Consider the following 15,254-nt stretch of genomic DNA (forward strand, 5'->3'; position numbering starts at 1 on the left):
TAAAGCTATCTTCTTTATAATGAAGGGAGGAATCATTTTCAGAGTCGCTTACACTGGTCAATCACTATTTACCTGGCTAAAATGGCTCTGGTTAAACATCATGCTCCGCTCAGCTTCCATAGCACAAATACATTATAACTGGCTTAAAAAGTGGCATCCTGGGGCGGGGGCATGTTTAGCTTGGGGGAGTAAAACAGTCTCACAAAACACGTTGCAAACAAATTTGAAAATTTTATGTGCTTAGGAATTTATCTCACAATGTGGACCATCATACCACCCTTGGTTGGTTTAGGCAGTAAGCCACGCTTTCAACCATAACGGGTCATATTTAATCATCGGTCCGGAATAGTCTATTAAATTCCTTTTAGATTTCTTCAATTTTCTACTTTATTAAATTTACTTTTTTTTATCGTTTTTTTGTCCATTTATAATAAAATGTTTTTAACGGAGTAAGAAGCGGAATTGCCTTACTTGTGCGGAGCGCCTCCGCGCTTCCGAGATAGTGCCTTCACTCACTTGTGCAGAGCGCCCCCGCGCTTTCAAGACTTCAATTTCAATGCTGCCGCGCTTAAAAAGCAGCAAATTCCGATCGAGGGTGCTCGTGTGACTTAGAGCTCCTGTAGTCCGACGTACGTTTCGCAGTTGTGCTGCTTCAGGGACTCTGTCCTAATCGGAAGGGTTAGGCTTAAGAAATACACAAGGTTAGTTCCCGCCAAACTCTTTCAATATTTAAATGCCTTCGTATTTGCTTCCGTCTAATTCATTGTAATGCCGCGTTCAGTCGCCTAATGCTCTTTAGGCGACTGAACGCGGCATTACAATGAATTAGACGGAAGCAAATACGAAGGCATTTAAATATTGAAAGAGTTTGGCGGGAACTAACCTTGTGTATTTCTTAAGCCTAACCCTTCCGATTAGGACAGAGTCCCTGAAGCAGCACAACTGCGAAACGTACGTCGGACTACAGGAGCTCTAAGTCACACGAGCACCCTCGATCGGAATTTGCTGCTTTTTAAGCGCGGCAGCATTGAAATTGAAGTCTTGAAAGCGCGGGGGCGCTCTGCACAAGTGAGTGAAGGCACTATCTCGGAAGCGCGGAGGCGCTCCGCACAAGTAAGGCAATTCCGCTTCTTACTCCGTTAAAAACATTTTATTATAAATGGACAAAAAAACGATAAAAAAAAGTAAATTTAATAAAGTAGAAAATTGAAGAAATCTAAAAGGAATTTAATAGACTATTCCGGACCGATGATTAAATATGACCCGTTATGGTTGAAAGCGTGGCTTACTGCCTAAACCAACCAAGGGTGGTATGATGGTCCACATTGTGAGATAAATTCCTAAGCACATAAAATTTTCAAATTTGTTTGCAACGTGTTTTGTGAGACAAGTGTGGTTCGTTGCACATTTTTTCATTAACTGTTTCTGTATAGGGGAGTAAAACAGTCCCCATTCAGCTGCCTTAAAAATAGCAGCTGCAAAGGACATGAATGTTTTCAATGCACAGATTTTGAGGCCCCTAATCTTCAAAGAAAAACAACACGGAGAGTTTCCATTTGAAAATGTGGGTAATGTACAAGGCTAAGTGTGCCCATGTTCATGGCACCAAACGTAAGCTATAGATAATTGCCCCTTTTAATGTGTTACTCTGGAACACATTGTCACACTGGTAAAGTTTCCCGAATTGGAATCTGAAGGCAGAGGCTGCTGGCTTTTTTTTGTTGTGCAACCGTCAGGACCTGGCGTGCTCTTGAAGTTGTTGTAAGGATTTCTGCTCTGGGAGGGAAGGAGGAAAGGTTGAGTGAGGGGAAAATGGGAGAGTGATAGAACAAGGAGATGGGAGACGGACAGCAACAGAGAGAAAGGAATGAAGGTTTAATTGAAAGAGACGGAAAACTGAAACTGAAAATAAAGGACAACAAAGACAAAGAGAGAAAAAGACAGAAAACAAAACCTGTCAGACAGAAGTGGTACAGAAGATGAGAACAAATCAGGGCAGAGCAGACAATAAAACCCAAAACACCAAATATTGGGAAACTATTTTATTTTCTGAAAGATATATTAACTAATCAATATGAAGATTCTAATGACTCACTGCAAAAGCATCACGGTCTGCTTGTATGTTCCACGGAGAAAGGATTTATAGTATGTTCTGGAAAAAGCTGACTGTAATGTTCTGATTTGTCTTGTTCTGGTGTTTGGTTCTATTCTCATGAGGACGTATCCTAGGTGAGATAAACTGGGTCACAAATTTTATTTTGGTAGGAAAAGTTAAAAATGTTTCCTAGGTATCAGAACTTTGCATATTTTGAGATTAGGTTGCTAAAACTTTTTTTTCCAGGATAGACTTCTCCAGATCTCTTAGAAACTGCTCACTCACTGTGCTCACTACTAGTACCAAGGAAACAAGTGCCCCCAATATACCTGCCAAAGGTCTAGTAACCTTACAGGAAGAGGAGGAGCACTAGTCAGGCACAGAAGAGCTGGCTAGCACAGGCCAGCCAGCAGACGAAAGGGGAGATAAAGAATGCGGTGCAAGTGCCCTGACCCTGTGGCAACTTGACTCCTTCTGCCCGTGCCCAGGCTGCGTCCTGTGCAACTGGAAGTATGTGCCAGCAGAGAGGTGAACTGCTGCACTTTCAGAGTCCCTGTGGCTGTGCACATGCTTCGAAGACGGCTTGATTATTCTGTTCCAGGAGAATCAGGCTCAGTTGGATGCACGTTGTAAATTAAGAAAACACAGATGGGCAGAAGGAAAGGGAGAGAGAGAGGAAATGACTGAGCTGGAGAGAGGAAAGGAACGGGGATCAGGGATCAAAGCTGGAGAGTGGGAGGTCCGGACCATAGATCAAGCTAGGGGAAAAAGAAGAAGAGAGCGAGGGAGCGAGAACTGGGGATGGAACTAGGAGGGAAGAGAGGCACATTACTGAACTGAGCCCCCTGCCAATAAGGGAATGCCCCTCTTCCCCAACCCATATTGTTCATGCTGCAGCCAGCCTTGCTCTATAATGTTAGTGCTGTAGGAATTTAATTTTACTACAGTTTTACGAATAATATCAGACGCTGATCTTGCAGACCTTACTCAAGTTTCCTCAAAGATGCTGTCTCCCTACAGCACTGCGTACATCTGGTATGCGATTATATAAATGAAGATAATAATAATAATGATAACCCAAGCATCGCCTACTAGAAAGCAAACTCGACTGTTGATAAGATTTGCACAAAGGAATCCAGCTTGAAGTATCACGCTAACTAACACTGCTGGCTTGAGCACTTGGGGTGCTTTCCGTAACGTTGATTCCTGGAGATACTGAGGAATGTAAAGTGCTAGAAGAGAAAACATTCATCTGTGCAGCCTAAGATTGTACTAGCAGTCAGGCACGCAGAGCAATGTACAGCAGAGTTCTGTAATTGGCACTAAGAAAAATTTACCACTGGCGCACAGACCAGCGAAAAAAATTGTTACAGCAAATATTTGGAATTCTACAGCAATGAGCTTCCCTTTTGGCTCATCAGCCTGCAAAAAGCTGTGCATCTGGATATCAGATATCTCGCCGAAAGGGTAACTACATGGAGGAGGCGGCGGCAGTGTCCCCTCCCCCAGATGAAACATTTTACAGAAATTGAATAACCAAAGTGTAAGCTACTGTCATGGTAAAATTTCACCAAAAAAAAAAAAATGTAAAGGGAATTGTTAGAGTTAAGACTCTTGTGAGATCAAATTTTTAGACACAATAGCAAAAAAGTACATCTTTACCCCCAAAACATCTTTGTCGAATTGAGGAAATACTATTGAAGAGCGGAATGTTTTTTCCCCTGTCGAGTCAGGAATGTACGCGCTTGGGGCTATGTCAGTGAGTCCGTGTCGATCCATTCGTTGCGGGTGAAGCCCGGGGCTTGCTCGATGCAGAAGGGGCGGCAGGGCGCCTTCAGGCGCGCGTCAGTCACAGGGCTCCCAGGCAGAATTTCCCCGTTCATGATCGGCTCCAGCACCGGAATCTTGTCTTTGCCCAAATCGGTCTGCTGCATCCTCGGTTCTCTTTGATGGATCAGAGGAACCGAGAAAAGAATCACCGCCCCGAGGAGTGGAGGAATGCCAGCAAAGTAAAAAATCACGTCGTAACTTCCAAAGTAGTCGTGGAGGAATCCTGCAAAACAGAGGACGCTATCAACATCTTTGCACCTGTAGACAAACGGCCTTGGGCTTCTGCCAAAAAAGCCAATCTAAGATTATTTCTTTTGCACGTTTGGAATTTAGTTGGTCTGAAGAGTGTTTAGGTGTTCAGTCTACTTCTGATGGGAACAAGATCAGCGCAAACTGTGTAAGTGTTGGAAAGCAAAATGAACAGAACTGCTCAACCTTAGCTTCACTGATGTCCTGATGCTTACTGAAGTGAATCACAAACCTTCGGCGTCAGATGGGCACCCTATTTACAAGGCAAAGGGGCAAGGCCAGGGATGTGCAATAGCACTAAGGCAGTTAGTGTAGCTGGGTTTCAAAAAGGTTTGGATAAGTTCCTGGAGGAGAAGTCCATTAACGGCTATTAATCAAGTTTACTTAGGGAATAGCCACTGCTATTAATTGCATCGGTGGCATGGGATCTTCTTAGTGTTGGGTAATTGCCAGGTTCTTGTGGCCTGGTTTGGCCTCTGTTGGACACAGGATGCTGGGCTTGATGGACCCTTGGTCTGACCCAGCATGGCAACTTATGTTATAAAACAGGAGTGACTGTGTTCTCATCTGGCCATGATGTTCTGAAGGGGCGAGAGAGGAGTTCTAATTTATCAGTAACTTACATTGGAGCAGAATGCGGGGGAATGACAACGTCATTTCTATGATTCTGTTCAACAGCAGAGAAGGCTGAGGTTAGACTTGATTAAGAAGTTTTTTACTGTAAGGGGAGTAAAGCACTGGAACCTGTTACCTTGGAGTAGGGAGAGAGAAAGGGTGAGGGAACTTCTGGAGGCTTTTAATAGCATGCAAGACACATCTTGGGCTGGGGTGATTTAGGCACAGCAGATGCTGACTAGGGGTGACCTCAAGGTTCTTCTCAGCCCCATCTTTCTCCAAGTTTATGATTAAAATATAGAACTCACAAATCACAATACACTGCAGGTTTTCATCCCAGTCTGAGGAGCAACCTGCTTTCTTCTTTTAAGGCATGGTTGATAAATCTCGGAACTTGCAGTTGCCTGTCCTGATTCTCCTCTCAGGAAACCAAATGGTCCCACGCAACTCATGCTCCTGACTAGGATACAGCTGCCATGCAGCTTACTACCTGGTTCATGACTGCAGACTGGGTGACCGCTGGGTGACACAAGAAGTGACCTTGATCCTTACAATGCTGGCTGCACCTCTTAAAGACATCCTAAGCAGTTGATCTAACTTGCTTATCACACTCTGTCTCAGGTGCATCAACAGATGTTGTTGGACAACCCTTCCTCAAATGCTTTCATTAAACTTCATGGTAAAAACTGAATGCTGATGGAAAGATTCACAAAGTGCAGGTCCAGGTAGATCCTTCCCCTTTCCCATGTACAAAAAGCTTCCTGGAGACCTTTTTGCTATATTAATATATATTGCATATCATAGTAACATAGTAAATGATGGCCGATAAAGACCAAACTTTGTAATGTTTGTATTTATATGTGCCAGAGATATTTTTTTACTTATGCAAGAACTATCAGTTAATACTGTAGTTTAATGCATCCTGTAATCCTTTGGTACCCACAGGACCATTGAGTCTCTTATGCTAGGTCTGCTCTAGTATGTATGTCTTCTATTCCTAAATCCAGGAACCAAAGCATGTATATTGATTGTTTTGTATTTCTGATATAATTGTAAAATCTGTTGTATGTTTTGCAATCCCCCCTCAAGTCTTGGGAAATGGTGGTTTATACATATGAGAACAGATAAATAAATACAATTTCTCACAGTCCCCTAATGCTTGAGAGTGATCTTACCTGCGATTGGTGGGCCGGCAGTCATGGGAATGGCCATAAGACCCAACACCCAACCAATGGCTTGAGAAGCCTGCATGGGTCCAACCAACTCAAAGGCAATGGGGGCCATGATGCTGATAAACAATCCATCACAAAGTCCGAGAAAGAGGCAGACAACGATGACATTCTCAAATACTTGGCACTGTGGTATCAACATACACAGAATGCCCATCAATGCAAAAGAGACAACCTGAAATGCAATGACATAAAAAGTATAACTATTTATTCATTTATTTAAGGTACTTATTACTTGCCTTATTACTTCAGTACCCAAAGCGAGGTACAGAGCAAACACAACACATCATATTATAAAATGCAAATCCATTACAAAGCAAATCAATTATAAAGAAAACAAAGCAGGATAAACAGTAACTCAATTATCAACATAACAGTATAACACCGGCTCAATTAATGAATCATAAAATTAACCTCCTAAATAAAGAACCAAAAACAACACAGAGCTGCAAAAAAGTCGATAGAACAATTTAAACATACATGATCTACACATTACAATCAACAGAATAAAAGGCAATAAGGTAGATATCTTGGCACAATCACATCTACTAATAAGAGCATCTCTCTTTCTCAGCTGATTCATAAAAACACAATACATCCTTACACTAAAACCATCAAAACACTAACAGTCAAATACAACCCTGATCAGCAGGATAGCAGGTCCCGGATCACGATGCACGGAGAGGGTCATTTTCAATGGCATTTCTGCACATAAAACGCTGCTTTTCCAGTGGAAGGGGCCCTTTTATAAACTCGAGGGCTGTCATGTATATGCATAAGTTTACCCACACCAAGTGAAGATGTTCCAGGGGCGGACTTGGGGAGGGGTTTTAACGTACATTCATGCTTCTGGGTTTCCTAAAGCATGCACACAAATTCTCCCGGACATTTTCTATGCACAAATTAGCAGGTGTAATTGTGTGTGGGCGGTTTTGGTGGGGTCATTTTCAAAGCCAACATACGTACATAAGTTTCCTTTGAAAGTTGGTGTAACTTGTGTGTGTATTTGCTGACTTTTTTTATGTGGCTTGTTTAAGGTTACCCCACAAATATTAGGTTAAAAAGCCAGGGTTTTAATACCTTGTAAAAAGGGAGATATTCCTTAATTAACCTCATTTTCCTTGGAAGCTTGTTGCAAAGAACGAGTGCGTAACAGGAAGAGGCGTTGCCGATTTAACCCGTTTCAAAGAAGAGCCTTGCAAAAGCATTTCACCTTGAGACCTCAAAGAACAGGTCAGAATATAGCAGTGAAACCACTCTTTGAAGGAATTGGGACCCTGGCCCTGCAAGCCCTTCAAAATGAGGCACAAAGCCTTCAATTGCACCTGCCAGTTAAGGGGCAACCAATGTAATTCTTTAAGGCGAGGGCTGGGGTACTCACACAGGCTGCATCTTGCAAACGCCTGCTATGCAGATAAAAGTTGTACCTGCAGTATCAAACCAGGGTTTCCTGAGCAGCCTCCTTTCACAAGCATTGACTCCCATTCTTTAAAAAAAACAGTCTCCCAGTTTTGCTTAAGGGATCCTATACCAAAAGGGCACTCAAAAAGGAACAACCCTACCTATGAAAAGGCAGCACTGCACATATTACAGCAGGCTCTAAAACACCAATACCCCTCCTATTAGGAAAACAGAACAAGCCAGGCTGCTACAGATCCCTTCACAAAAACTACAGCCTAGCAGAAATACCTCTCTTAGGGGCCCGCTGCAATACAGTGCGCTCAGCCGAGCAAATGCATGTGAATGAGGCTATTGATCACTCCAATGCAAAAAGATAAATGTGCATCTCGGACGCACATTTATCGCTCAGGAGCAGGCGTTAATAGGTGAGCGCATTGAAAAGAAGTACAGAAAATCAGAAAAAACTGCTTTTCTGTACTTCTTTAAAAGTTAAAAAAACCCAACAAAATAACAAAATAACAAAATAATTAACCTCCTCTTTCTCTTTCTATTTTCACCTCCCAGTTATCAGCCCCTGTTAATTGTAACTGCATCTCTTCTTCACGTTTATTTATGTTCTTGGTTGTTTCTTCACACCCCTGTTTCATGTAAACCGGCATGATGTGAATGCTTTCATGAATGCCGGTATAGAAAAACCTTAAATAAATAAACAAATAAATAAACAAATAAACAAACAAACAAACAAACAAACCCTCAGCTGACCGCACTGAAGAATGACGCCGATATGCTTGGCGTCTGTTTTCAACCGGCCGGCTGCGTTATGAAAACCGACGCCGAGTTTATCGCGTCGGTGTTCATAACCGGCAGACCGCCGGTAACCGCGGGTCTTCTTTTCAGTGCCTTCTTTCTGCGTTTTTTATAGCATCGGCCCCTATGCTCACACATACTGAACAAAGACAGACCCTCACCTAATATAGAATAAAGATTATGAAGTATAAATAGAAACATGCAGACAACTGAAAACCACAAGTCAGACTCTGTATGTAGTGCAACAATGAAAAAACAGAATCACCACCATTCCTAATAAAATATCAAACATCAAGAAACAATAAGCAATTATAACAGTAAAAATATATTAATAAAAATATTTCAAAATAGCTAACATAGAATATGAGGAAAGGCAGGACAAAGTATTGCAAAATAGCAGACACAATAAACCAGGGGTGGGCATGCTAAGGCTCACGGGCCAAATTAGGCCTATCACTAAATTTAATCCAGCTCATCTATCCATAAAAAATAACATTATGTGCAGCCCACGCTGTGTGGCAGACAAAAGGAAGGCCTGTCCTGCACAATGACGTTGTGGAGTGACAAGCCGGCAAGATTCCCAAGAAGAGGAGTGGCACGATCTATGATGTCCTGGTGAGGTTCCCAATTCCTGCCAGCAAGAACAGGTCTTGCACTGTGGTGGGTCTGAAATTAACCTGCCGGTGGGCTTCCAGCCCCCTCACTGGTAGGAAGAAGACCATGATACCCCAGCAGGAAGGGTGAGTCACATGGGAAAGGAAGGGGTATGGGGAAAAGAAGGGAAGGGGTGAGAGTTACTGAGGGGAGAGAAGGGGACTGAAAGGGGGGGAGGGACTAGGGGGCACTCCATGAAGTTAGCAAGTAGTACATTTAAAATTCTTTTTCACTCAATGCACAGTTAAGTTCTGGAATTTGCTGCCAGAGGATGTGGTTAAAGCAGCTGGTGTAACAGGTTTAAAAAAGGTTTGGATAAGTTCCTGGAGAGGAAGTCCATAAACTGCTATTAATCAATAGGGAATAGCCACTGCTTGTTGCCGGCATCAGTAGCATGGGATGAATTTAATGTTTGGGTACTTACCAGGTACTTGTGACTTGGATTGGCCACTGTTGGAAACAGGATACTGGGCTTGATGGACCCTGGGTCTGACCCAGAATGGCAAATCTTATGTTCTCATGAGAGAGAAGGGAAGGGAGTGAAAGGTGGAAGGGAGAATGACTGAAAAGGAAGGCAGGGAGTGGGGGGAGGGAGTGAGCCTGACAGAGGGAGGGGAGTGGAGAGAGTGGGGGGAGGGAACTGGACTGAGAGGGAATGGGGTAAGAATGAGAGGGATTGAGTGAGAGACAGAGGGGAAGAAAGGGGGGAGGGGGAGTGAAACAAAGAGAAGGAAGAGAGGGTTGAATGACAGAGGGAAGGGAAGAGGATGAACGGGAGGGAGGGGACTGAGTGTGAGGGTGAGTGACAGAATGGAGGGAAGGGGTGTGAATAACTGAGGGGGTGAGAGGGAAGGGGGAGGGAAGACGGGTTTGTGAGGGTGAATGTGTAAATGAAAAAGAGAGGAGAAAGTGTGTGCGTTCCCCCCATTACAATCTCGGGGGGAACTGCAAATCAAAATGTTCCTAGGTATGGAGAGGGGGAAAAGGTTATCCTTATTAATTTAATTATTAGGTGTTGGACGTCTACTATTTTGAAATATTTAATTGATTTTGGGGAAATGTTAAACCTTTTTTTTATCCTCATTCTTCTTCTATGTTCTATTCTTCATCGGTTTTGAAATATTTTATTAGTATACCATGAATGAATTTATTTTTCTTGATTTTGTTTTAAGAGGAATGGTGATATTTCTATTTTTGCACTGGTTTGTAGTGGTTTCCAGTTTACTTTTTTGCCTGCGCTTTTCTGTTTATACTTTATTCTTATTTGGTGAGGGTCTGTCCGTGTGACTGAGGTTAGGTGGTCTGCTAGCTGGGAAAACGCCTTGGACGTCTTGGGTTGAAGGTTTTGGTGCCTGTGGTAGAGCCTGGGGATCCGTGATTGAAGGGGCTCCTCGGGGGCTGAAAATGATGGCGCTTAAGCCTGCCGGATACTGAAAGGCCTGCGGCGAGAGGTGGAGATTTGATTTTCGTGTGGAGGACCTGCCTTGCCCCGCCCACCAGCCCTTGTTGCGCTCGGTAACTTGTAACGTGGCCCCAGCACAAAAAGGTTTGCTCACCCCTGCAATAAACCACCACCAATATTACAACTAATAAGCATTTTAAAAATCCTCCAGTCTCCACATCTTGATCTTTTGGAAGTTTGTTTCAACCTGTATTGTATGTTTTTTATTGTTATTTTATTATTTTAATGTGATATTCATTTAATTTGTTTGGATATTGTGAATGTAACAATGTAACCCATTTGAAGAGTGTGGTATACCAAAAATCTGTAAAAAAACAAAGAAACGTTTGATTTCCAGTCATGCTGAGATTGTCGGTCATCAGTGATGGGCTGAGGGAGGCACAAACATTCTCCTCTCTCTGTCTCACACACACACACGCGCGCGTGTTCATGCTCTACTCTCTCTCTCTCCCTTCCTCTTGGAACGCTTAAGCAGAAGCAGTGGTAGCAGGCCTCGTCTTGGGCAGAGCCCAGGGTCCTGAGGTCTTTTCTCTCTCCTGCTCTTGGGCCGCCCGGACTGCCGAAGCTTCTCCTGTTCAGTGCTCCTCTTCCACTGCTGTCACTGCCATGCGGGCCACCGAAGCTGCTCCTGCTCCTGCTCTGAGCTCCTCTTCCACTGCCGAAGCTGCTCCTGCTCCTGTTCTGTGCTCCTCTTCCACGGCCGAAGCTGCTCCTGCTCCTGTTCTGTGCTCCTCTTCCACTGCCAAAGCTGCTCCTGCTCTGAGCTCCTCTTCCACTGCCGAAGCTGCTCCTGCTCTGTGCTCCTCTTCCACTTCCAAAGCTGCTCCTGCTCCTGCTCTGAGCTCCTCTTCCACTGCCGAAGCTGCTCCTGCTCCTGTTCTGTGCTCCTCTTCCACTGCCGAAGCTGCTCCTGCTCCTGTTCTGTGCTCCTCTTCCACTGCCGAAGTTGCTCCTGCTCCTGTTCTGTGCTGCTCTTCCACTGCCGAAGCTGCTCCTGCTCCTGTTCTGTGCTCCTCTTCCACTGCCGAAGCTGCTCCGGCTCTGTGCTCCTCTTCCACTGCCAAAGCTGCTCCTGCTCTGAGCTCCTCTTCCACTGCCAAAGCTGCTCCTGCTCCTGCTCTGTGCTCCTTTTCTGCTGCTGCTGCTACGGCCGTGTAGGCCCAGCTGACACCGCTCCTTTCTTAGGCTGCCTGGGCAGCTGACACTGCCCCTGCTCAGTGCTCCCTCTTCTGCTCTCTTTGGTCATGTGAGCCTGCGTGACACTGCTTTACCTCTAGAATCCTTTCTTCCAGCCCATGGAGCCAGTGCTCTTCCTGCTCTTTAGTGCTGCTGTGATTGAATCTCCTTCTTCCCGTCCCCGCAGCCCAAGCAACATGACTTCCTCTTCCGCCTGCAGGAAGAAGGAGGTCCAGTTACCACACTCCTGCCACCAACCAAGAGTCTCAAGGTTGCCCAGCTTCCTAAAGGTGATGGATCAGTAGGGCTGGTAGAAGTACTAGACGGCCGCCCTCAAACCTGTGGTGCTCTAGGCGGCCGCCTAGTGCTTCCGCTGGTCCTGTCTCTATGATAGAGAGCAGCAACTGAAGCAGAGTCCTCAGGGCAAAGCCAAGTCTCAGTCAAGGCAAGGAGATGAAGCTCTGGAATTTGTTGCCAGAGGATGTGATTAGGGCAATTAGCGTAGCTTGGTTTAAAAAAGGTTTGGATAAGTTCTTGGAGGAGACGTCCATTAACGGCTATTAATCAAGTTGACTTAGGGAATAGCCACTGCTATTAATTGCATCAGTGGCATGGGATCTTCGTGGTGTTTGGGTACTTGCCAGGTTCTTATGGCCTGGATTGGCCACTGTTGAAAACAGGATGCTGGGCTTGATGGACTTTTGGTCTGACCCATCATGGCAATTTCTTACGTTCTTAAAGAGGTCATGAATAAAGGCAAACATATTGGAAATAGAGTGTTTATTCCATAGGAAGCACGAGAAAAGAAGAGCAGAGGGAGGGAGAAGGGGAATAGTGATATGACTGGATATGCATCGATGGGGTGAAAGTTGCCTTGGAGGGCCAGGATTGGGCTTGATATCCCTGGCTAAGAGTAGGATTAGGAGCAGGAGAATATGCAGGAGAGAGGTAGAGGTGTGATGAGGATGAGATGCTGTCAGGGAGAGTGGTGGTGGCTGGATGAGAGGAAGAAACCTTTGAAGCTCAAGAGCAGTGGATGGTGCAGAAGACAGAATGGCAGGTGAGATAAAGGAGGTAGAGATAGGGGAGGGTGGGCTTGATGTTAGCACGGAGTAAGAAGAGCATCACAATTCCAACAATGGCAAACAAATACTTATCTTTTACTAGCTCAGAGAATCATAGTCTATTTTATCACTACACAAACAATTCTAATACTGGCAAACAATTATTATCTTTTACTAGCTCAGAGAATCAAAGTCTATTTTATCACTACACAAACAATTCTAATACTGGCAAACAATTATTATCTTTTACTAGCTCAGAGAATCAAAGTCTATTTTATCACTACACAAACAATTCTAATACTGGCAAACAAATACTAACCTTAAACTAGCAAACAATATAAAGAGCCAGTAATAGTTTAACCCTCCAAGAATTTTTTTTTTGCCTCAAGATTTAAGTGCTTCTTCCTAGCAAGTCCAAATTTACCACCAGCAGATGAAGTGTCCACTATCAGCACTCCCTCTTATTTATCCAATTGGCAGGGGGGAGGGAGAAGGATGAGAATCAGTGAGGATACGCAGGAAGGATGAAAGAATTGGGGGCAGGTGAGATGTCTAGGAGAGAGATGAGGGGTGGGCAGGGTGTTTGCGAGTATTAGAACATAAGAACATAAGAACATGCCATACTGGGTCAGACCAAGGGTCCATCAAGCCCAGCATCCTGTTTCCAACAGTGGCCAATCCAGGCCATAAGAACCTGGCAATTACCCAAACACTAAGAAGATCCCATGCTACCATTGCTAATGGCAGTGCTATTCCCTAAGTGAACTTAATAGCAGGTAATGGACTTCTCCTCCAAGAACTTATCCAATCCTTTTTTAAACACAGCTATACTAACTGCACTAACCACATCCTCTGGCAACAAATTCCAGAGTTTAATTGTGCATTGAGTAAAAAAGAACTTTCTCCAATTAGTTTTAAATGTGCCCCATGCTAACTTCATGGAGTGCCCCCTAGTCTTTCTACTATCCGAAAGAGTAAATAACCGATTCACATCTACCCGTTCTAGACCTCTCATGATTTTAAACATCTCTATCATATCCCCCTTCAGCCGTCTCTTCTCCAAACTGAAAAGTCCTAACCTCTTTAGTCTTTCCTCATAGGGGAGCTGTTCCATTCCCCTTATCATTTTGGTAGCCCTTCTCTGTACCTTCTCCATCGCAATTATATCTTTTTTGAGATGAGGCGACCAGAATTGTACACAGTATTCAAGGTGCGGCTCACCATGGAGAAATACAGAGGCATTATGACATTTTCCGTTTTATTCATCATTCCCTTTCTAATAATTCCCAACATTCTGTTTGCTTTTTTGACTGCCGCAGCACACTGTACCGACGATTTCAATGTGTTATCCACTATGACACCTAGATCTCTTTCTTGGGTTGTAGCACCTAATATGGAACCCAACATTGTGTAATTATAGCATGGGTTATTTTTCCCTATATGCATCACCTTGCACTTATCCACATTAAATTTCATCTGCCATTTGGATGCCCAATTTTCCAGTCTCACAAGGTCTTCCTGCAATTTATCACAATCTGCTTGTGATTTAACTACTCTGAACAATTTTGTGTCATCTGCAAATTTGATTATCTCACTCGTCGTATTTCTTTCCAGATCATTTATAAATATATTGAAAAGTAAAGGTCCCAATACAGATCCCTGAGGCACTCCACTGTCCACTCCCTTCCACTGAGAAAATTGCCCATTTAATCCTACTCTCTGTTTCCTGTCTTTTAGCCAGTTTGTAATCCACGAAAGGACATCGCCACCTATCCCATGACTTTTTACTTTTCCTAGAAGCCTCTCATGAGGGACTTTGTCAAACGCCTTCTGAAAATCCAAGTATACTATATCTACCGGTTCACCTTTATCCACATGTTTATTAACTCCTTCAAAAAAGTGAAGCAGATTTGTGAGGCAAGACTTGCCTTGGGTAAAGCCATGCTGACTTTGTTCCATTAAACCATGTCTTTCTATATGTTCTGTGATTTTGATGTTTAGAGAAGGGATTGGCACCAGGGCATATGTGTGAGGGGGGATCTGCACCAGATGGAGAGGGAGAGCGAGAGGAAATCCTCCCTCCCTTTTCCTGTCTGTCTCTTGGTCTCAGATCTGATCATCTTTTCATCTCCAATCCTCTCCTTCTTCCCTCTCTGCCTCCCATCCAAGAGATCTTCCTTTCTCCCTCTCCTTTTCCATCTCTTAGATCCCCTCTCATCCCCTACTTTCTCCATTTCCTCCCCCTTCCTGAGATCCCCTCTCATTCCCCCATCCCCAAGATTGCCTCTCCTTTTCCCTCTGCATATCCCCCATCCCAAAAATGACCCCTCCCTCTCCTTGCCCCATCCTCTGTCTCCTATATCCTTCAGATCCCATCCACCTGCTGAATCACTTTCTCCCTTTCCTGTACCAATCACTAAAATCTCTTTTCTCCCATCCAAACAAAACTAAGAAACAAAAATTACCCAGACACATTAGAAAGGTTGGGAAACAACTTTACTTTTATAAAGTAAAATAAAATATAATTATTATTTAATATGCAAATATGTGCAAATTTCTACAAATATGGTGCAGAATTTTAGAAACTTTGCCACAGAATTTTCTAAATCCATGTGTGTGACTGATCTATTTCCACAAAATCTGCAAAGTTTGTCAGGGACACAAGTGTAACC

At 43.9% G+C, this 15,254-nt stretch overlaps 1 protein-coding gene across 3 annotated transcripts in view; it reads right to left on the reverse strand.

Moving 5' to 3' along the window:
- Positions 1–2,027: 2,027 nt before the first annotated feature.
- SLC16A2 (solute carrier family 16 member 2) overlaps positions 2,028–15,254 on the reverse strand; it is a 177,525-nt gene continuing 164,298 nt past the window's right edge. For all 3 annotated transcript variants that reach the window (XM_029607673.1, XM_029607672.1, XM_029607674.1), the window contains exons 5-6: positions 5,965–6,193; positions 2,028–4,148 (exon numbers count right to left, since the gene is read on the reverse strand). In XM_029607673.1, the coding sequence (XP_029463533.1) occupies positions 3,847–4,148; positions 5,965–6,193 (531 nt within the window). In that variant the 3' untranslated portion in view covers positions 2,028–3,846. The remainder of the gene's footprint in view (positions 4,149–5,964; positions 6,194–15,254) is intronic.

This window comes from Rhinatrema bivittatum, chromosome 6 (genome assembly GCF_901001135.1).
Source record: "Rhinatrema bivittatum chromosome 6, aRhiBiv1.1, whole genome shotgun sequence".
In the NCBI taxonomy this organism is placed as follows: Eukaryota; Metazoa; Chordata; class Amphibia; order Gymnophiona; family Rhinatrematidae; genus Rhinatrema; species Rhinatrema bivittatum.